We start from the raw sequence: 22,134 nt of genomic DNA on the forward strand, positions 1-22,134 counted from the left end.
GAAGAAGAAGAGAAAAAGTGACACATGATTGTCTCAGAATGATAAACCCTGCCGTTCCACCAACGAATAAAAAAAATTCTCTGCAGAAAAAAAAAGCGCAAGCACGGACGAAAACCGATCAAATAAAAGTGAAAAAAGTGGTTCCACTTAACTTTTTTAATTATTTTTAAGTCTCATTCAACACTCCTGGTTCTTTTTTTTTACTTCAGCTACAGTTTTTTATTTATTTCACATCATGGCTCATCCAGCACGAGATCCTATTATGGAAGATGACCATTTCTCCCTCAAATTCGGTAACCCTATTCAACTCATTCACAACATCCCCAAGCATACATACGAAACTTTTGAACCCACAAAGGATCACCTCCCTTCTACACTGGCCACCGTACTAAGCACTGGCGATGCCGCCCCCACCAAAGACCGACCGTCATCAGCACGATCGCAGAGTTACCGAGATTCCACCTCCGTGGCCGAATTCGTACACAAGGACGGCAGTGTCGCTGAACTGAAACATGAACAACCTTGAAATTCTTTCAAGTGAAAGAAGGATGGCCGCCTGCGCAAAGTGAGGACGACAAATGAGCGGAAAACCATATATCTTGCATACTATACTTCTGTTGCCGTTATTTTTTGTATTTTATTATATTTTGGTTACATGTATGCATGTAGCAAATAAATCACAAGTTTAAATCACCGAAATGGATACAGTTGGCTGCGGCAGGAAAGCAGATCCGGGAGGGAGACATCCTGTTACAGATGGAAAAGGGTCATGATACGATAAGTGACACTTCCGACGAAGCGAAAAGCGGCTGTTCCCGCAACCAGCCAAAGGATAAATCCAGTGTATGCCATGCCTACATCATTACGATATTGATCTCCGGTCCTGGTTTGCATGCTTTCAGGTAACAATGTCTGAAAGCTGCCACTTGTGATAAACGCCACAAGTAGTGCATTGCATCCAATCCATGTAAGCACCAGCCGCGTTCGAAAACTGCGATAATAATCATCTTGTTTTGTATTCGGTGGTCGACTCTGTGTTAAAGAAAGAAAAAATAAGTTGGGACAAGAACGGCATCTGTGAAGATAAAGGCGACGGTTTTACCTCTCTTGTACTGGGTCGTTTGGTGTGAAGACGATTGATGGCCGATTCATATTGATCATTCACAGCTTCCACTTCGTCGTCAAGCTCTACCTCAACCGCTTTCACTCCTTTCTCGGTCATCACTGCTTTACTGGCAATGCCTAGATCTAAATTGATGGAATCTGACCCCTTGGTGCCCCAACTAGCATAAACAAAATTGTTACGTTTCATCGATCGACTCTTTTTCTTATCAATGGATTGCTTACCTGACATCATGCGTATTGCAAAACGCATACACATTAAAGATATTGACATAGGTGGGCAGTAACAGCAAATACTGAATAAAGCTGGTCAGCATATGCCATGGATCCAGATAGATGAGACTGGCGACAATATAAAGACCGTATGTCGATGCGAGTGAGATAATCACACTGCGAAACACCGACTGACTCATCAACAACCGCGTGTTGCCGAGCAGATCGCCCGGTGTCCATCCTTCGGACAACATGCCATCACGCACGTTGCAGTAGGAAATCCACGCTCCAGCGAACAAGGTATAACTCATGATACAGGCATAGATTAATACGGATGCCAAGAACATCCACTTGGACCTGTAGCATTGTATGAAAACTTGTTAGCAAAAAAAAAAAAAAAAAAAAAAAAAGATAAAAAAAAAGGACTCCCCCAACCCCAAAATAAAAGAGCTTACCCTTGAGGACGGTTGCCCATGGAACAGATGAACGAGACGATAAATAGGAATATGTAAAGGTATCTAAGCATTTCAAATAAGCGGCCACCCCAGCCGTTGCCAAATGGGTCCATGCCTGGTCCCGAAAATGTTTTGCCAATGAAATAAAATGTCAGATAAAGATTTGCCTAAACACATTGGCATCACACTCAGCAAGCTAATATTTCTCTGTTTTCTGTCACTCGGTCCATCGTTTACCATGCATAACCAGCTATTGATCAAGTTGACGAAATTGAACGCAAACTCAATAGAGAGCAGAATTTTACGTCGGACGGTGTGATCGGTACTCCATATTCTGGAAAAATGCCACAACGAGTACACGGCGGCAAAGAAACTGCCATTCAGCCAACGTCGACGCTGGGAAATGAATTCGGGCAACTGATCCGGACAGTCGGTTTCCCCATACGCATTTTGTACGTATCGCAACACCCACTTTTCATGCTTCTTTGCCAACAGCTCGAAACATAATATTCGATCTTCAGCAAGGTACATGTTGGCAGTAAAGATATCTGAATTGCTCTGATCATCTCCACCTTCGCCCATAAAGTATTTTTGCAGAGGTCCTATACGCCGGAAATAAGACCATCACATGCATTATACGAGGCCCAAACTCTTACCATTGCCGTAAGGATCGTTTTGAAGCGCTACATAGCGGTAAGCCGAGAACGCTCCGGGCAAGACGGAAATGTAACCGAAAACCGATTCGAGCGGTTTATCCAAGATATTGGACATTTTATATTCAAAATTCTGAGCCGCCACCAGCGGGTTCAGTAAATCGACACATCCTTGGCCTTTCATGACACAGATCTCGCCGCAAGCGCCGCCCACGTTGGCATGGGTATGAAACACTTTCCACAGATGATAGATGGAAGTATTTCCCGGCCGTGTGCCCACATCCAGTAACACGCAAATGTTGGGTTGAAGTACTTTACCAAAAGCATTGAAAAACCAACGATGCGAATTGATCTTTTTCTGGTTTTGCTCTTTGAGGCAAAACAGGATCTGAACTGGCACAATACCTCGTGCTGCACCCTTGATATTCATCTTGGCATCCACCGATATCTGCGTAGTGTACTACCCATTTGTAACTGTGAATATGAGTCCGCGCAAGAAGCACAAACAGAAAGGGGAAAAAAGCCAAGAGATAAAGATATGGCATTTGTACTGATGATACATCCAGTGCAAAAGTAGCTGCATATTTACCTCGAATAAATGTGCTTTCACCGGTTTACCGTCCACGATGTTTTTGGCTACAGCACTTTGATACACTCCCATAGTGGTGAGGACATCCAAGACCCTTGGATGGCATTTTTTCCGTCCGTCGGCAACGATGCACACCACGATCTTCTTCCAGCCTTCGGCATCCCATACCTGCGACCGCGTTCGCGAACATAGATGAGCAATATTTTTCATCACACCGTGCATTGTGCGAGAAAACAGCACTTCATCCTCCTAGATTAGGATGCGTATGTGAGGTCTTTGTCGGCTTGGATGGCATGCCAAAAATGTATCACCTAATAAGAGCTTACATTGTACATGGTAATACCAATCAACAGTTCGGTCTGACGGTTCGTCAGCTGCGGTCGCAGTGTATAATGCGAGGCGGCGAAATCGTCGGCATCGCAAGTAACAGCCGAGTAACGCATGAGTTGAAATTCCTTTTCTTTCCGCGGGCTTGCTTCCATCAACCGCGTAGGCACAGGACACTCTAGGATCAGATTTCCTCGGTACAGTGGGACTTTTCTCGTCCGGCGCCCTCGTTGATGATCATCCATTGGATCCACGACCTGTTCCAGCCGATAAGGTGAACTCGGTGCCTTGACGGCCGGTTCGCGAGGTTGGGACGCACACGATGAATGGTTGCGCGGCAAGGGAGCCGTCGACGTGGGTAAAACCATACTGTGTCGTTGATAATTGGCATATGCATAATCCAGATACGGTGTGCCTAACGGGGTTGCTGATGCTCGTAAATCCGGGTGATAACACTGATACAGTCGCTGGGGAGGTCCGCGATATACATATCCCGGATCTTTATGCATGGAGTGATACGATGCGGCGCCCAACGAATAGGGTATAGCGGCATGATCGGTAGCCAGCCCCATTTTTTGAAAATTGGGCGTCGACTGGGCAGCGGCATATCCTACATGAGAACCGCCGGGATGAAATCCGCCGGGCATAGCGACTCGAGGCGTGGCAGGATAGATCTTGGGTGAAGTCAATGGCTTCCGTGACACTCTAGGAGATGAAGTCGTCGAGTAATACTGATATCCGTCCATAAGAAATAGCCTCAAGTGAAGAAGACCGAGCTTTTGCCGAGACTCCCGTAATCCCATCCATTATAATATGTAAAACATAATAATAATAAAAATTTCCGATTCAATGAAGCTTATCTTCCAGCGCCAGTTTCCGACTTTTTATCATCCACCTTATTTCCCTCACCCTCGACCCCCATTTCCCGCATTCACCTCACAGCGTTCTCTTTCTTTTCGCTTCACAGTAGTTGACGAATCAGATCCGTCCACATTATCCAAGCGTGTCAATTGTATCTGATCCAAAGACTTGCGTTTAAATTTTTATTATTGTTAGTGGGGATGCAATGAAAGAATGTTCGATAAAATTTCACCGCGTTCACAAATCGTTTATTTCTCCTATAAAACACAGTATGTGAGCAAAAAAATTGATCAATGTGCGTTTCCTCGCTTCCCCAATTGTCCTACTTACGGGAATTTCGACTTCACCAGCATCGATGGCATCGCAGATGGCCTTGGGGCTTTGACGGTCGACGGTGCAACCAACAGAGTGAGCAGTACCAAGGATCTCCTTGACAGTACCCTTGAGTTCACGAGCATAAGACTTGAATCGCATGGTACGTGCGATTTCAATGATTTCCTCGAGGGCAATGTTGCCGGTGTGCTTGACTAAGAATTCACAAAAACGCCTTGAGTAACAATGCCCACACATACAACATACATACACGGAACAAGTTGAATTAATAAAAATACGTACTGTTCTTGTCCTTCTTGCGGTCTCTTGGGGGTTCCTTGAGAGCCTTGATGACCAAAGAGGAAGCCGAGGGGACAACGGCGACCTGAGCTTGACGGTTCTGGATGGTCAATTGGACAGTGACACGGAGACCCTTCCAGTCCTTGGTGCCCTTGGCGATATCTTCACCGACCTTCTTGGGCGACAAACCCAAGGGACCGATTTTGGGAGCAAGCGCACTGGATGCGGCAAGTTCACCACCTAATCGAATTAAGCAAAAGATTGATTAGTCTCCCATGGTCGAGATGCACTAAATCCAATGCCGGATTTTTTATTCTTTGGAAAACGATACGAACCGGTGGCACGAAGGTAGATGATTTTCACCTCAGAAGGATCGAATTTAGGAGGCATCTATACATCACATGAGCATCCAATCTCAATCAGGATCACTTGGATGGAAAAGCATCCTTCATGGATGCACATTTACCTTTGGTCTTGGGAAAAAGGAGGTTCACACATCTTTGCCTTCACAGCCCATGATGTCCATTTGGGGCATCCCCCCAGCGGGCCCAATTCAAATCCCGCCCATAGGCTAATCCGGACTGCTCCGGCGAAAATCCCACCGGACTGCTTTTGCCGAACAAATGCGCCAAAACGTCCCAAAATTTCATTAATGCAAAACCAAGCAGTCTTTTCAGACCTCAAAAATAAATATTGTTACCGAGTAATTCAAAGGTGACCAAACATCTCACCACCTAATAGCCATGAAGGAATTAAAAGATTTTTATGTAAATTTAGCAAATGATCGTCTTTCTTTCTTTCTACTGCGCTTTTTTTTGTCCATTAACAATATTTGGCCTTTTTTTCTACCATCTTTTTGCATTGAGTCTTTTGACACCCTGTCCGATAGAGGTGCGCGTAATTCTGTAACTTATTATATACAACACTAGTCGATCCTTGTACTTAATGCTTCTTCTCACAGATGCCAAGCGGTTCCATACAACTCAAGCCCGGCATGATATTTTGTCAAGGTCAAGCTGTGGTTTGATAATCGGACTTTCAAGGATGCCAATCATCCAAAAGGGCATCCTTCATGGGGAACTTTTGAAACTCCGAGTTTTTTTTTTTCATCGCAGCACCAGACTCGTTGGGCTTACTTTTTTCCTGCATCTAAAGGTTGAGGGTGAAAGCAAGCAACCATGAAGCCAGCCAATCCTTTGCGAAGTAAATCAGGTGGTTCAAGTCCGCTTAAAAAGAAGGATAAAATTAACCGCCCCGCTTACTCGCCATCGCCTCCTTCCATTCCTACACAGTCAATGCCATCATCATCATCTAGACCTTCTCGTTTACCCGCCAGCAACTTTCCCCTTACTAAAGCCCCCATCGCCCTGGATTTGCATCGCTTCGCTGACAGTAATTTACAACCGGAAGAATGTGGGTCTATTTCAACGAAACGCATACACATGATATTCCTTGTCCCTGGCTTACTGATCTGTGCCTTTGTCTCTATTTGTCTTGCTCTACCATTCGTGTAGTTGTACGTCGATCGCTCGGGGACGCCAACGAGGAAGAAATACGAGGTTTTCACAAATCACTTATTGAAGCGAAACACGTCGTAGGAGGCGATTTGCAACGCAACGTCTATCGCAACTATACGGAGTTTGTCACCATCTCCAAAGAAATTTCCAATTTGGATAGTGACGTCCTCAATCTGAAAGAATATCTCAACGAACTGCGAAGTATATGGGATGGATTTCAAGCCATGGCCATTACACTGGAGGATTCAACTCCCATGGGTAAGTGTCCAAGATTATTTGCGCGTTTTACTTGGCTTTTCCTTACCTTCTTCTTGAACGGTTCCTAGATGGAATCCCCGTAAATACCACCGTGTCATCGTCGCGTAAAAGAAATGATTACATTACCACCGATATGCAGAGTATTTATCGTGCGCGAATGATGGCCTTATGGGAAAATGTGGAAGGATCACAGGTAATCAAAAATACTCAGAAAACCCACTCGCATCGAGCGACAGATCCATAGCTAATAATAACATGATTGCATGCAGAGGTTCATTCCTTATATCCAAGATCGACGCCTCATCCGTGAATGCGTGAATTTTTGGGATATCCATCCCCAAACTTTCAAGCCTCGACAAGCGGTTCACATCTTTCTGTTGAACGATTGCATTCTGATCGCTTACCGCAAAAAACGGACCATGTCTACTCAGCAAAAGCTGGTGGCCGAGCATTGTTGGAATTTTCGTGAAATGACCATTGTCGATGTAAAGGACACCGATGGTAATGTGTCAGTGTCCGTTTTCCATCCGCGTAAAAAAGGACTAACATCTGTTTTTATTGCAGACCTGAAAAATGCCGTCAAGTTCGTGGTGTATCCGAATGTTTACTTATACCAGTCGGAACGACCTGACGACAAAACCGGTCTTTTACAAGCATATCGATCCATCAAAGATGAAATGGATGATACACATCAAATTATACCTTCGCAATGTAGGTGACTTGCTCAAGTAACCGATGGTACTCGACTCGATTTACTAATTTTTGATTGAAATCCTCGTTTGTAGTTAATATTCAAAAGGTGGGTTGTCAGCTCAATCCCAAGGCGTCGCTTGACTGACGTTTTCAATTACAGGATATTGCTACAAAAGAATCGCCTGAACCGGAAGAAAAGAAAATACAGTTTAACCCTACCGATGAAAAATGGCTGAACGATTTACCGGATGAGTTGGAAGTGATGATTGCCCTTCGTGAATTTGAAGAGGCTGTGGTAGCTATTGAAAAAGGTAATCTTTTGTTACGGCTACCCTCTGTTGATCAACTATTTTGATGATGCTGCTCTTGTTTTGCAGCCAGTGCTCTTTTTGCTGGATGCGGTGATGCGACGACGTTGCAGGACATGCGAAAACGAGTACAACATTACACCGAGTCGTTGTGCGATTTGATTTGTCAAGATCTCGGCAATACCTTATTGACAAAACTTCAATTTCAACGATTTGTCAATTGGCTGTTAAGACTGAATAAAGGAGAACAGGTAGGAAAGGGTTTGTCCGAAAAGGGTATTCTGATGAATCTGATGGAAAAGAGTGATGCCAGGCTCGGGAAATGTTTTTGAAAACACGATCGCTTATCATCAAGAAACGCATCAGGCAAGTATATCAGTGATTTGTGGGTTGACATCGTTATGATGGTATTGTCAGATAGCTGATGGAATAGGACAGGCAGTTGGTCTTTGAAGGTGACATTACCACGTACATTGGCGAGCTTGCTTTGGTAGTATTCACACTTATTCGGAATACGTGTGAATGGTATCGTGATTCTTTTAGACAAAATGACATGGCCTCAGGTAAGGATAGTGTTGTATACCCACTGATGCGAGTGCCCTGATTTTTTTGTTAGGTTTTGTGACCTGGGTACGAGAACAAGCCGAAGTTTATGCAGCCATCTATAAACGACAAGTTTTCAACAACAGCCAATTGAGCTGCCAAGCCATTGCCGAGTGTTTCAAATCCACGCTCGATCAATGTGCCGTGGTAAGACGATTGAGACAAAAATCTCGAGACCAGACACACTCATTGTGTTGATTTTAGCTTCGCAAAGTGGGCCTTGATCTGAAATTTTTGCTGGAAGATCTATTTATGGAAAACATCAAGGAGACGGTACTGATCTATCAGAAGAAATGCATGGACAAGGTCAATCGATTTGTAAAGAATGACAACTTTCTGGTTGTCACGAGTCAAAATTTGGGTATGCGATGACGGGATAGAGTTGTGAGAAAAGGATGCTTCCTAACCCAAGTTATTAATCTGCGGCATGTTAAAAAGGTCCCGATGTCAAGGTGACATCGAGTGTGGTTAGCTTTTATAATTTGCTGATCAAATTTGTCAACGACATTTGTCTTTTGGCAAAGTTACGAGTAAGTTGTGTTTAAACAGATGGACAGTATGGGACGGACGGCCTGTCCTGTTTCCAAATGTTCCGATTGATTTTCATTTCGTTTAACCCACTGTTGACTTAGCTGTATACAACGGTCATTGATTGTGTATCACAGCTGACAGAATTTTACTTGCGAAGCATGGTAGAGGAATCCAAAAAGAAGGATTTGTCCAAGGATCAGGTAAACGTTTTGCACCATTCGATGGGTTATCCTCTGTCACTTACTGACACTACATTGACTAGCGATCTCTTGCATTTTTGAATGTATCATTTATTCTCGATAATGCTGTTCCACGAGTATCCTCACAACTCAATGTAAATGCGAATTTACTCTTTTTGAATGATTCGTTTTTTTCTAATCCCTTTCTATAGTACCACTTTGATCGGCCGATACCAGAATTAGATGCCCTACGCGCCAATCTACGAGGTAAGATGGATTACACACAGCGCACTTTGTGATTCCAGGGGGGTTGGGTCCTTGTATTCTCACACGATAATTTTAGTTTTAACGTATTCATCACCTCAGCCCTGATGATACATGGTGAAAAAGAATCATGATGGAAAAAAAAAGTTGTGCCAATTTTTTTTATGTCGATACCAAAAAAAAAAAACAAAGGCATCCAACTACTGTGATGCTTTTTGGTCATTCCCATGAACAGACAATAAAATGATAAATGAGGTGAACAGGCTGCGGCTCCATCGGTACCAAGTATCTGTTTGACAAATTCCCAAATAGAGCAATTTAAGCTACAATGACTTCCGACACCATGTTGCGTAAAATTACAGATAACGATGACCGATGACGTGTGTCCATCTTTAAATAGATTTGTTAGGGAGAATGATCAAAATGAGTGATGAGTTGCAGTTTTGAAGTGATTGAAAATGATCAAGCTCTTGAACTTAATGAGACAAGAATCGGTTTAGTTAAGGGAACTTGAGGCATTTTTTTTTGTTTGTATTTGTTGTGTGGATCTTCACTTTTTTTGACATGTTGGGTTTGGGTTGTTGGCTTGTGCGGAGGTTAAAATGATGATGACACGTGAATTTTTTAAAGCATGAAACCTTGGTTTTTGTGTGGTAGACCCTTTTATCATTTTTCTTTTTTTTTTTTTTCCTTTTTCTATTTCTACTTGCTCTTTTTGACCCTTTTGTGTGGAGCTCCTTTTTGTATAGATCTGCGAGTAAGCGTTTAACGAGAGAATTATTTTATTTGTATATATTTGGTAGTCCAACCCCCCCTTTTTTACTGTTCAATGATATTCCCCGTAAGAGGATTCTAATCGTCGCTTACAGTTGCCTTTTTCTTGTTCTTCTTCTTCTTTTTACATCCCTTGCCTCTCCTTTTTAAATTACTTGTTATTTATATTACCCGCACTAATGTTAATAATGACATTCTACCTTGCCTTTGGACGTCGTTACATCGTTGTCACGACCTTATTCCTTGTGTGCATCGTTCCACACGTTTACAGTTTAATGGCGGTGGTCAAGACCGAGACTCCTTTACGCACCTTTGTCCGTTTCGTGGGTCCTGCCGTGCTGATACCCATTATCACTATTGTCGTCTACGGCTGGTTAGCATTTGAAGTGTTATTTTGGATCTACTTTCTCATTCAACGTCGACGACTGCAGCAACCAAGATATCCCACTCGACGTTTAACCAAAGATGAACGCACTGCTCTGTTCTGGAATTGCGTCCATACAATCAAGGATCCTGAAGAATGGTGTGTGGGATGGTTCTACCGTCGTCACGATTGTTCTCATCCTGCCTTTACAGAGATACGCAGGGAAAATTTTGCATTGTGGTAAATATTCCTCCATCTGTAAATAACGCAGTAACTCAATGGATGGAACTCATTCCGAATTGTAGGTTTGCTTGGGCATTTTGGCATGATGAACTGGATAAAGTGCGTGAAAATTCCGAGGACGCTGCCGAGCTTGAATGGATGATGAATACGGCCGAATCGCGTTTTCAAGTCAAAGTGTTACCGGGATTCAATGATCAGTTGCAATGCATTCGACTGAGTCTGGATCCTGTCCAAGCGGTGCATCGACCGTTGATCATGTATGCAGCCATTTATTGCGGGACGGCTCTCTTTAATACTCTGTTTTTGGAGTGGAGCTGGCACATGAAGCGACTTGGAAGTCGGTCCGCCGGTGTGTTATGGGGCGGTTTCTTTGGGTTTCTCGAAGAATGTCGTGAAATGATTTGGCCGTCCGCCACCGATTCTGCACCAAAAAAGGACCGTGCACATAAACACAAACACCTTGTATATTGGTATTACGAACCATCTTCACCAGTCTCGGCCAAACAAACGCCCATCGTTTTTATTCACGGTATTGGAGCAGGATTACTATGCTATGGCGAATTCATGCATCATCTCCTTGGATTGGGACGACCTGTATTCTGTGTTGAACTGCCGTACGTCGCGATGCACATGGTGGAACATGTCCCCACCGCCGATGAAACCGTCGAAGAGATTGTGGCAATGCTCGAGACTCACGGATATCCACGCGCTGTTCTTGTGGGTCATTCGCTTGGCACCGCCGTAGCGAGCTGGGTGGCCCAAGCCGTGCCTGACAAGGTGGCCGGCATGGTGATGATTGACCCCATTTGCTTTTTACTGCACTACCACCATGTAGGATTTAATTTCGTGCATCGAACACCCAAACGACTTTTAGAGGTAATGCAGACAAAGGGAGAAAAAAAAAGGGGAGGGCATGGATAATGATGTTTTTGCTCTTGTGCTAATCATTGACAACGATAACTAGTATCTCATGCATTACCTAGCATCAAGAGAATTGCATATCAGTTATTACATTTCTCGTCACTTCCAGTGGTTCCAAACAATTTATTTTGTACGCAATCTGGGCAAGGAGCAAGTTTCAAAAAGAGGTGACGATTTCGACCCTCAAGATCCGTTGAGTAATACGACCGTTTTTCTTTCTGAAAAAGACGGCATCGTCGACAGTCCCTTGGTAGCCCAGTACCTGCAACAAAACCATGTGGATGCGCGAATTATGCCGGGACTCCAGCACGCCGCGTTTCTGATAAACTGGAAATGGCGCCAACAAATCATCCATCGTATCGAGGAAACAGCTCGCAATATCGATGATGAAGGCATTCGATCCACCTGATTCCTTTCTTCCCCCATATCCTTCCAATAAAAATATTTTGTATAAATAAATAAAGACGCAAAAAAAAGCAATAAACAAAGCTACAACAAGGGCAATTGTATTTTTTTTTTTTTTTTTTTTTTTGCTTTCCCTTTGGTAGATACTAGAATAACACGGACGATAAGAAAAGAGATAAAAAGAATAAGAAGTATAACTAATGGACAAGCTTTTCGATAAAGCATATATTGGATGGTTTGAATATAGGACTAGAGATAGTAGGTACATAAATCAGCCAGCAATCACGTTTGACGTTTGAATAAAATATAATAATTATATATAGAAAAAAAAAGGAAAAGAAAGTAAAAACGAGGTCGTAGCATTGCTTTGCTTGGAACTAGGTATCAGTTAATCGGGTTGGGGAAAAAAATAAAGGTTTCAGGAACCTCATGCTGCATGTGGATTGGGAGCTTGAGGGCTGAGTTGCTGACGTGGGTTCTTTTTATCGGTATCTAGATCCATAGAGGTCAATGCGGCATCTAAGCTTGCCATACTGGTAGGTCGACTGAGTCCGTGCTGCTTCATGATGGGACTGGGCGGCGAAGGGTTCGATTTTGGACTGTGACTAGAGGTGGTAGGACTGGTAGGCACGCTGTTCAATCGTTGCTGTTGATGACTGTATTCGAGCAATTCGGCCTGCGATAATCGCACCGACAAACGCGATTGATTGGACGGCGATGAAGGTGATCCCGGTGATCGATTGTTGGGTGTTAAGGAACGATTGGAACGATACGATCGCACCGAAGCCGGTCGAGACGGCATGGGAGGATTGCTGGACAGGTTATGTTCGGCGAGAAATTGTTCCAAGAAATCCACCACCAACGGTTCTTTCATCGCTGACAGTTTATATTCTTCGAATGACTAACACATGAACGTCAGTTAAAAGGAACTTGAATATCCCAAACTTTCAATAAATTTACCAGTCGACCATCTCCATCGACATCCAAATCCTCAAACATCCTTGCAATCATTCCTTTAATATCATTCGTTTGGTCTTCCTCCGAGCAAGTCGTGGCCTAGACCGACATAATAAGCGAAAAAGAAAAAATATTAGCCATGTCAATACCAATCTCAACCCGCTTCACCGAAAGAAAAAATAAAGAAGGTAGACAGCGCAAAAAAAAAGTTCACATTATTTCACATACCAGCTGCAGCATCACTCGTTCCAACTCGCCTCTTGTCAAATAACCATCACGGTTGACATCATACAATTTAAAAGATACTAAAAATGCAAGTAAAGTGAGTCGAATGCTTCTGGTTTTTTTCATTGTCTGGCAAATAAGCAAAAGATAGACTTACATGCGAGTTTTTCTTCGGGGCTGCCTTTCATAAAGACACTTAGACCGTCCACGAATTCGCTGCAGTACACACACCAGCTTAGAAAATATATAAACAAGTAACAGCGGGTTCATTCCTTACGAGAATTCAATAGAGTTATTGTTGTCGACGTCAAATGCAGCATACAATCGTTTTAAAAAGACATCGTCACTGGATGTCACCGAAGGAACATATTTCTTTACCGTCTGTAAGGAGCGAACCAAGGTAAGACAAGTGAAAGGTATATCATTCGCATATATAGAAATAAGTACCTCTTTGAAGACGTCTTCGGTAATGGTGTTTTTGGTGGACGAGGATGCTTCTACATTTTGTCGGAGATGACTGATTTCTCTTGGAGAAACTATCAAGATTTTATGATGAGTGAGGGAGTTTGAGAGTTGGCGAGAACTTTTTGAACTGACTTACAATGGGTCTTTTGTGCGAGAACACGGTTTTCTTTGCTTTTGGCTTGACCCATGAAAAAGGAAGTCTTTTTTTTAGGTTAGAAAGGGAAGTAACAAACAAAAAAGAAATATGAACAAGCTTATGTCCTTGTTCCCTTTTTTTTTTCTCTCTCTGAAAATCATGGCCGGACCAATGACGCAATTCCAAAAATTCGTTGCCTTGGGAAGAACCTTTTTAAATAAGACCCGACACCTCGATTTTTTTTTTTTTTTTTCATTTGTTTCCCAATTTTGTCTTTTTTTTTTCCCAGTATACCTGTCATTTTTGGTCCATTTTTGAATCGACATAGAATCATGGGAGAGGCGACGGTTATCTTTATCCAGTCCACCGCTCACTGGGAAGCCATCCAGAAGCAGCGGGTCCAGGTGGAAGGAGCCTCCGCCGCTTCATCTCAACCACCTGCCATTCCCGAACCTTTCTCCCTCGATGCCACCACCAAATCTAAAAAGAAGAAACGATTCGTTCCCCAGAGAGAATCTCTAGCACGTCGCAACCGTCTTCTCGTTGGCAAAGAGGGCAGTCGTCGTCGTCAACGTTGGGATAACAGTAGGTGATCCCACTTTTTTTTTTCGTGGTTGGGGCCAATGCATCTCAATAGATTAATCTGTCCCTCCTTCTAATTGCCTTGGTTACCTTTTTGGTTGCTAGACAATTTTTCAGATCACCCTTTCGCCGTTCTACATCCGGACGATCTTCGTCCCCCTGGCTACAGCCACCAGCGTCCTTCGTTTCACTGGACAGATGAGGATGCCGCAGTGATTTTGGAAGCGGAATACGAATTCTGGGATGAAAATCATCCTGATCTGAATGGAGCATGTACTGCGCCTCTTACACGCAGTGTGCGACAAGATTTGAAAAAGATGCATATTCCTAAAGGTCTCGTCATTTTCTATGAAAATCAATTGCTCGATTTTATGCAACAGATGCAAATGGTCTCGCTCGACACATCCACACCTTACATGCAGTGGGAAATCGGTGATGCATTTGCACGGTGGATTGTGCATGCTCTTTGTCGTTACTATGGACTGGTTTCCCTGAGTAAGTAATGCACATTCTTTGCGCCCAGCGGAGAATAACCTTATTTTTTTTTCTTTCTGTTTCTAACTTCTCCAAACACTTTACCTTTTAGGTAAAACGCTAAACGATGGTCGACGTGTCACCTTTGCCTGTCATAAAGCCCATCTCGATTGTGTCCTTGGCAATCAGCACACCCCAATAGACGCCGCTGAAACGTTAGAATGGGACATGCCGGCCATGTCGTTCTATGACTATTTATTCAATAGAACCTTATGATTGAATACGGAGCGTACCTGAATCGGGTATAAACCGTCTCGCCTGCATGGCCTGTAACAACATGGAATAAAACACCATGAATCGCTCCCTTCCTCTCTTTCTCTCTCTCTCTCCCGCTTGGTTTCGTACCTTGTTCAAATCTTCCTCCGTACCAAGATGGGTTTTTGGGAGCCCTCCCCCCTTGAAGCTTGTTACGCTGTCCTCCCATCATTTTTCTTTATTTAGAAAGACAGATGGCAAGACGGCGTGGATGCGTCGTAGAGAACATGCATTGCTCGGGTTCAATAAACGAAACACCCACATCAAAAACAAGACGCATCGGAGTTTCGTTTTTCTTTTTGCCCTGTCTGGTTTTCCTTAGACATTTTCCTCCCTTTCTTCTTTTTTTTTCGCGTTCTTTCTATCATTTTTTTTTATTGTTGGTTGCTTTTTTATTCTGGTAGTGACGACTGATGACAAAGCACAAGGCAGAAGGAGCCATCATCAACGAGAATGGCGTGGAAGTTTGCAAAGCGAAGATGACCGACTTGGATGAAAAACTGGATAACCAAGTGATATACGAATTTGGTGGACCGATCGGCGTGATGGCTATGATGACATGTTTTCCTGCGCTCATGTATTACTTTTGGGTGTGTCTCGAGTATCATCAGGGCAAATTGCTTGTTCCTAGCCAGTGGACCATCGAAGCATTGACGGATTTTTTCTGGCATGATATTTGGGCGAAAATTCAAGTCGGCGCCTATCCCACGACGGCGGCGGTGAAAATCTACATGGGCTATGTCACGCTCTCGTTTATTCTCGCCTACATCATGCCAGGTCCCATCGTGGAAGGATTACCGATTCCATCACTCAAAGGCAAAAAGGTATGTTCAATGGTCGTGGGCTGGGTTGTGAGCCATGGTGTTTGTGTTTTTGACTCATGTTTGGTGGGATTCGGCGGTGCGCATTTTTTTTGGAAAGAAAGAAAGTGCAGAGAAAAAACAAAGAGTTCGTCACACCAAAATCTCAATGGTCATCCTTTGTTTTGACATTGTTCCTAGCTCAAGTATCTGTGCAATGGATTGTCTTCGTGGTATTTCACCTTGGCTTTGTCGGCCGTATTGCATGTTACGGGCGTGTTCCGCTTGACCTCCATCATTGATAATTTTGCTGGTATCATGACCGTCGCCATTATTTGGGGTTTTACCATGTCGGCGTTGGTTTACCTCTACAGCAATCTTACCGGTCAAAATCATCGCATGTCAGGCAACTTTTTTTACGATTTCTTCATGGGTGCGCCTCTGAATCCGCGTATCGGACACGTTGATTTGAAAATGTGGGCCGAAATTCGTGTGCCTTGGCCCGTTTTGTTTTACATTTCGCTGTCATGTGCTTTGAAGCAGTGGGAAACCCGAGGTACCGTCACCCCGCCTGTGGCCTTTATGGTATTGGCCCATTTCCTATACGTCAACGCGTGTCAGAAAGGAGAAGAATGCATCCCGCCCTCCTGGGACATATTTTATGAAAAGGACGGTAAGTCGGCGTAGATGGGGATTGTTGACCCATCCCTGAACCTGAATTCGATACGTATTGGTTTAGGTTTCATGTTGATTTTCTGGAACATGGCGGGGGTGCCCTTCACGTACTGCTATTCTTCCATCTACCTCATGAAATACGAATTATTGACCGGCACGGCGATCCTTCATTCAATGCCGTATACCGTCTTTTTATTTGCACTTCTCCTGACGGGATACTACATTTTTGACACCGGTAATTCGCAAAAGAACCGCTTCCGCATGGAACAGAATGGCATTTTTTTCACGCGCAATGCGTTCCCGCAGTTGCCGTGGGGTCACTTGAAGAACCCTTCGTACATCAAAACGAAGCATGGTAACCTTTTGCTGACATCCGGATGGTGGGGGATCGCGCGTAAACCGCATTATACGGCGGACTTGATGATGGCAATTTCCTGGGGTCTTATCACCGGCTTTGGTTCGTTTTTACCCTACTTTTACTTTTGCTTCTTTGTTTGCGTTTTGACCCATCGCGTGTCCCGCGACATGGAACGCTGTGCCTCCAAATACGGTGACGATTGGGTCCTGTACTGTCAAAAAGTCCCCTATATTTTTATACCTTTTATTTACTAAGCTTTATTCTTGCTCCAAAATAATGAATCGCACTGTCACATCATATTATGTGATTGAAAAAAAACTTGGTCACCTTTGATCTTTTACCAAAGCCGACGCACCTTTAAACACAGTTGAGACCCCTTTTTGTTTGTCCGCATGTACAATGTGTGGGAAGGATCGGTCAATTCAAAGTTGGCAAGGTTACCTGGCCACCTTATCCGCGTACTAGTTAATCAAAACAATTCGCTACAAGAAAATAAAGTAGGTGCCATGCCAATCATACAGTAATGAAATGCTTAGCTTGCGACACGTAGGCAGGAGGCTGCTAAGCTCGGATGATGCCATATTTGTAATTGCAGCTGCACAGCTTTTTACTGCGGCCAAAACTTTTCATCAAGAGGAAATAGCTTCATTGCAAAACCTTTTGGATTCAGCCCATCAAACAGAGTTTCAAAGCCTCGTTTGGCGAATTAAAGGCTGTAAAACCCCACTTTCCTCTTTTGCTCTATTTTTGAAGTTGACTTTTTGCTATCATGTCATCATTGAAAAGCCGTGGATCCGTTATTTTGAATCATTTGCGCACATGTTTCATAAGCGTTTTGGATTTTCTATGTGCAATGGAGAATAAGCTGGCAATAAATGGTGAGATTACTAAAATACCTCAGAGACAATATTTTTTTAAACTGATTCTTCACTAATCCCAAGGATAAAACGGTCAAGATCCATTGGATTCCGGTGCGGCAAGAATTAAGAAGCGTTGATTGTAGGAACTCGGCAACAAAATCATATCGTATTTGTATCCATAGTATCAACATTGCTCCAAGCTCGGTTAAGTTATTGCTCAAAGCATGCTGCCTGATATTTGGACTTAAAAGATTTGGACGAAAGCCCTTTAAAGTCTACACATAATTTTTTTTTCTTGTCTTCAAATTGATCGTGGCGTGACTGCTCAACGCGTGTTCCAAAACGCGGCGGACAAGGTGTGCAGTAAAAGAGCCTCACTTTGCTTGCAAAAAAGCAGCTATACTTCTTCCTCATCTCATGATCCCTGATTTCCCCCATAAATCGCTTGTTTTTGTGCTCGAATTTACTCACGATGTACCCTGAATGCCCTCACGCTTTTTTCCTGGTAGATACATATCTACTCAGCGATAACGATGCCCAACTTGTCTCCAGTTACATCAACCTCATTTTGCTATTCTTCGTGCAATTCATTTGTCATAATGTGACTTTGGGACTCCACTTCTTTGACTCGAGCTCTGAAAGCTCCCCATTAGCCGAGTCGCCAATAATCAACTTTAAAGAGGAGTCAGCTCAGGACGTTCAAACCGAGTTCCTGCAAGCGATCAAATCCGCACGATCGTATGAAATTGGCGCCCCAAGTTCCACTCCAAGGTTCAGTCACATCCAAAGCGCGCTCAAGCAATTGGTCGATAGCTTCCCGGTCCATTCGCTCTCGTATACATCCAATCAAAGCAATCCCACAGCTTCGGCCTACAATTGCATTTATATCATCAGCAAGCGCCCCCGCAGCCTCCAAGATTTGGACATCTTTATGCACGGCTCCCAACAGGCTCTCCAGAACAATAACGAATTTCAAGTAACAGCCTCTCATATTTCAAAAATGGCTTCATCTCTAAAAGACCTGCTTGGCGACAAATGCCGTAAACATCACGCTTCGCTAAACTGGATCGATCCCACAAAATTCGAATCTACCATCCAGCCACAGGTAAGCTATCGGTCAGAAACAAATAATTGTGTTTATCCATACATGCTCACATATTACTAGCTGATTGATTCATTCATTGAGTACGGATTTCATTCGGTGCTACGAAACATTGGTGGCCGTTTCGTGCCTGAGCAAGTCATGCAAGTGCAGGACGATCCTGAAAGCGGAGTTTTCTCGGGCTTTTTTGCCAATTATATTTCCAAGACGCTTCAACAGAAGCCACTCCCAGCCATTCTTTCCTCCAGAGCGCTCATCGAAGAAGAAGATGTAGCAAGATTACTGCATGAGAATTTGCAGCAAGGTCGGGAGACCGGCGTGCATGTGACTGCATCTGACTACGGAAGCCCGTCTCGTAAGTATAGCTAAATTTTGGCTGCAATTTTTATTTTTACCCATCGATGCTAATGATTTCCATCCTAGGTCTATGCGCGGCCACATTATCTTCCACTATGCCGTAAGTAAACTCGCAGGGAAAATTGGCCAAAGAAAAATTAGGCTTATGCTTTACTGTTACTTTTTGTAGTTCGACGTTTCCCTGTTTACCCGTTTGGGTTCAACACACCACCACACTTGACATCAAATACGTTCTTCGAAGCTCAGACATTGAATCTGATTGGCTCGAATCGCCAGACCTTCCCGCGGCAAACTTTGCATTAACAGGACAACCTGAAAACGCCGGGCTTATAAAAATGAACCAATATCTAAAATCTCATGAAGCCGTCTTATTGGTTCAATTGAAAAGCAAGAATATGCCAGACGGCCCCTTGGCAATTGTAGCCCCCAAGCGGAGCAATGAAGGACGTGTGACTCTTGTACGATCGAGCTGCGAGCCATCGCTGGGACGCCTCATCACCGACACCTTTCTTTTTTACATTCAAGGAAAAGGCGTTAGCATCGAACATTTGTTCGACGCTGTGACTTCCAGTCCCAGGTCGGTGCATGAAGAAATTTTCTGGTCAAGAGTGACAGCGCCCACCGACGTCGATGATGAGGATGTGGATGATCAGCTGAGATCGTTAACGGATCGTGCTCCCAGCGTGTATATGCGACGTTTAAATGAATATGAAATGTCGTCAACCACTGAGTAAGTTTTAATGCGATTACGTTGACCGTTTTATATGTCCTCATGCGAATCTTTTACTTTATCACTTGGTAGAAGTCGCGAAAACACGCCACCTCTAATGGACTCCCTTTACGACGAGGAGGAGACGGGGGCACGAGGCGTGAATCAGAGCTGCTCTGAGCATGATATCGCAACCGATCTCAACACCATTTATTATGAAGTTCTTTATCAGGAAATGGTAAGCAATCTGATGATATCATGGGCCTTTTGACGAAAATGAATTCTAATGAGTTGCATAGTGGTCCTTGGAGAAGTACATGAAGTGGATCACTGACTATATGCGACACATCTTCCAAATTTATCCCGCATCACCACGTGAACAAGTGAGTTTTCGAGTGGTTAGATGGCAGACTTTGATCTTGTTGAAATTAAGGAATGATCAATATAGGTTCTGGAGGCGCTCGTGAGAGCCATCCAAAGCCGGACGCTGTCCGTGGGTGAATTCGATTCGAAGTACTGCGAGACTGAAGTGAAGACAGAAAATTCACCGTACGATTATTATGGAAGAGAAGAAGCAAAATTTTTCAAAGATTGGAAGAATGCGAACACGGTGAATGCAAATACAGAAGATGCGGAGGCATCATTACTTGCTTTGAAGATACGAGAGTAAGCTACCAACACTGATCTGGCTGACGAAGTCATGTCTAATTGGATGAGTGTTTTGTTATTTAGTGCCAAAATGCAAATGGTTTTGTTCATGTGTCTACTTGAACTCAAAGAATACAAGGCTCGACGCAGAAAGGCCAATATCAAAAGTGAAAAGAGGGATCAAGAGCCGGATATCGATGCCAACGATCTGCCAAAAACCTACCTCCGCATGCACTGGGGCCAGTATCTACATCGAGTGCTTATGTGGATAGGCACTAGTGATATTCAGTCGACTCTTGCTATCCGAGATGCGTATGCAGCCGCTTACGGCCACAAACGCCTCGATCTGTGCGATATGCTTGTCGATATTTTTTATTCGAACCTTCAAAGACAGTAAGTAACGCTACGACCCCGAAACTGAATGGTCGGCAATAGAGATGTTAACTTTTTTGCGTAGTTTTTTCAGTCTGCCAGAATTGCTACATTTCATGGGGGCAAAATTACAACACTTCGAGAAACACGGATATCAAAAGCCGGAAGAAGATCGACGAAATTTAAAGCGAAAAGGATCCCCGGCGGTCGATCCAAGACCAACCGTGAAAAGAGCCACAAGCGAAACATCGGTTATTCGGGACAGAATTTCACCAAGTCCGAACCGCTCATGTACACGCTCGTCACAAACAGCATCCGCACACAGATCGCGAAATCGAACCTCGCGAAGCGCGACTGGCCCCCATTCTACATCAACTACACGTACACACTCGCGGCAACCCAATTCACCGACGACAAATACAAACATTATCCAGGCGCCAAATTCGCCCAGTGCCAATGGCAGCCAATCAAGTGTACAAACAACATCGCGACAACAACGTTTGCCGACGATCGATACAGATCCTATTCAAAGCCATGGTTCGTCAAGCTCTAGCAGTGCCGGCTCAAATGTACATACACCGATACAACAACCAAATTCGCCGGATCCATCCATTATATATAATCCCATGTCAACAAGTCCTTCTGGTTCCACTACTACGCCGACTTTCATTCCGTCACAACAGCAATCTTCAACGATCGACTACACAACTTACCCACAGAACGAAGCCTCTTTAACGGCAAGCGGTTTTAGAAGTCATTTATCACACACATTGCCACGACGACGGGCATCTATGCCTTGTAATCCATCTGGTGTACAACACGGCGTCTCACCAGAAAGTGGCACTTCGAAAGTCATTAAGCGTTCGCAACGACGTAATTCCTGGCCGATCTTCCCTCCTGCAAATCTACAAACCGAGTCTTTACGTCGTAAAGGAAAGCAAAGAGCATGGTTCACCGTACCGCAACGATCAGGCTTCTCACGTCATGTAGCTTGATGGTGATATATTGCACAAAAGTCAAGTTGAAAGGATACAAAACCGGTGAACGAAAAAATTTCAATAACGAACAATCCAGCAAAATGGAAGTCGGGCTTATGGTACAGAGCAAGACGCAGCCAAATCCAAGCGACCATGGCACTACTTGTGTGATGGATTTTTATGCTTTTATTTTCTCTGGCGTGAATTCTTTTCCCTATCTTTATTCTGGT

At 43.8% G+C, this 22,134-nt stretch overlaps 9 protein-coding genes across 9 annotated transcripts; 6 read left to right on the forward strand and 3 right to left on the reverse strand.

Annotated features, from left to right (window-relative positions):
* Window positions 1–45: 45 nt before the first annotated feature.
* Window positions 46–765, forward strand: BYT42DRAFT_258736 (uncharacterized protein). Its single transcript, XM_051562738.1, has one exon. It carries the CDS (start codon window positions 236–238, stop codon window positions 524–526), a length of 291 nt encoding a protein of 96 aa, XP_051425063.1. The 5' UTR covers window positions 46–235; the 3' UTR covers window positions 527–765.
* On the reverse strand, window positions 718–3,607 carry BYT42DRAFT_511889 (glycosyltransferase family 2 protein; the record flags this gene model as incomplete). Its single annotated transcript, XM_051565165.1, has 8 exons — window positions 718–1,032; window positions 1,103–1,283; window positions 1,348–1,692; window positions 1,791–1,957; window positions 2,028–2,392; window positions 2,447–2,903; window positions 3,033–3,281; window positions 3,359–3,607. 8 exons carry the CDS (start codon window positions 3,602–3,604, stop codon window positions 751–753), a joined length of 2,292 nt encoding a protein of 763 aa, XP_051425064.1. The 3' UTR covers window positions 718–750.
* A 672-nt stretch (window positions 3,608–4,279) lies between these two features.
* BYT42DRAFT_562296 (60S ribosomal protein L12) lies at window positions 4,280–5,222 on the reverse strand (the record flags this gene model as incomplete). Its single annotated transcript, XM_051567460.1, has 4 exons — window positions 4,280–4,477; window positions 4,551–4,747; window positions 4,836–5,072; window positions 5,168–5,222. The coding sequence occupies 4 exons, from the start codon at window positions 5,220–5,222 to the stop codon at window positions 4,469–4,471; spliced, it is 498 nt and encodes a 165-aa protein (XP_051425065.1). The 3' UTR covers window positions 4,280–4,468.
* A 707-nt stretch (window positions 5,223–5,929) lies between these two features.
* On the forward strand, window positions 5,930–9,156 carry BYT42DRAFT_562297 (Cullin repeat-like-containing domain protein). The gene is made up of 15 exons (XM_051567461.1): window positions 5,930–6,245; window positions 6,347–6,607; window positions 6,676–6,800; window positions 6,877–7,108; window positions 7,172–7,318; window positions 7,393–7,406; window positions 7,461–7,611; window positions 7,678–7,859; window positions 7,922–7,974; window positions 8,047–8,171; window positions 8,225–8,358; window positions 8,416–8,572; window positions 8,650–8,741; window positions 8,844–8,942; window positions 9,005–9,156. Exons 1-15 carry the CDS (start codon window positions 6,011–6,013, stop codon window positions 9,131–9,133), a joined length of 2,136 nt encoding a protein of 711 aa, XP_051425066.1. The 5' UTR covers window positions 5,930–6,010; the 3' UTR covers window positions 9,134–9,156.
* A 724-nt stretch (window positions 9,157–9,880) lies between these two features.
* Window positions 9,881–11,986, forward strand: BYT42DRAFT_562300 (Alpha/Beta hydrolase protein). The gene is made up of 3 exons (XM_051567462.1): window positions 9,881–10,563; window positions 10,629–11,442; window positions 11,531–11,986. The coding sequence occupies exons 1-3, from the start codon at window positions 10,139–10,141 to the stop codon at window positions 11,894–11,896; spliced, it is 1,605 nt and encodes a 534-aa protein (XP_051425067.1). The 5' UTR covers window positions 9,881–10,138; the 3' UTR covers window positions 11,897–11,986.
* Window positions 11,987–12,026: 40 nt separating this feature from the next.
* On the reverse strand, window positions 12,027–13,849 carry BYT42DRAFT_562303 (uncharacterized protein). Its single transcript, XM_051567463.1, has 7 exons — window positions 13,676–13,849; window positions 13,522–13,610; window positions 13,352–13,455; window positions 13,232–13,290; window positions 13,078–13,154; window positions 12,853–12,948; window positions 12,027–12,793 (listed from the first exon to the last, which is right to left on the reverse strand). Exons 1-7 carry the CDS (start codon window positions 13,725–13,727, stop codon window positions 12,320–12,322), a joined length of 951 nt encoding a protein of 316 aa, XP_051425068.1. The 5' UTR covers window positions 13,728–13,849; the 3' UTR covers window positions 12,027–12,319.
* Window positions 13,850–14,007: 158 nt separating this feature from the next.
* BYT42DRAFT_612086 (uncharacterized protein) lies at window positions 14,008–15,007 on the forward strand (the record flags this gene model as incomplete). Its single annotated transcript, XM_051571582.1, has 3 exons — window positions 14,008–14,260; window positions 14,363–14,752; window positions 14,844–15,007. 3 exons carry the CDS (start codon window positions 14,008–14,010, stop codon window positions 15,005–15,007), a joined length of 807 nt encoding a protein of 268 aa, XP_051425069.1.
* Window positions 15,008–15,597: 590 nt separating this feature from the next.
* Window positions 15,598–17,133, forward strand: BYT42DRAFT_492843 (ergosterol biosynthesis ERG4/ERG24; the record flags this gene model as incomplete). Its single annotated transcript, XM_051564176.1, has 3 exons — window positions 15,598–15,870; window positions 16,048–16,519; window positions 16,586–17,133. The coding sequence occupies 3 exons, from the start codon at window positions 15,598–15,600 to the stop codon at window positions 17,131–17,133; spliced, it is 1,293 nt and encodes a 430-aa protein (XP_051425070.1).
* A 905-nt stretch (window positions 17,134–18,038) lies between these two features.
* Window positions 18,039–22,134, forward strand: BYT42DRAFT_258981 (uncharacterized protein). Its single transcript, XM_051562739.1, has 9 exons — window positions 18,039–18,844; window positions 18,905–19,196; window positions 19,265–19,298; window positions 19,368–19,928; window positions 20,001–20,145; window positions 20,207–20,290; window positions 20,356–20,573; window positions 20,640–20,948; window positions 21,013–22,134. Exons 1-9 carry the CDS (start codon window positions 18,212–18,214, stop codon window positions 21,920–21,922), a joined length of 3,186 nt encoding a protein of 1,061 aa, XP_051425071.1. The 5' UTR covers window positions 18,039–18,211; the 3' UTR covers window positions 21,923–22,134.

The sequence above is a fragment of the Radiomyces spectabilis genome (genome assembly GCF_025331425.1).
Source record: "Radiomyces spectabilis strain NRRL 2753 chromosome Unknown BYT42scaffold_4, whole genome shotgun sequence".
Lineage (NCBI taxonomy): Eukaryota > Fungi > Mucoromycota > Mucoromycetes > Mucorales > Radiomycetaceae > Radiomyces > Radiomyces spectabilis.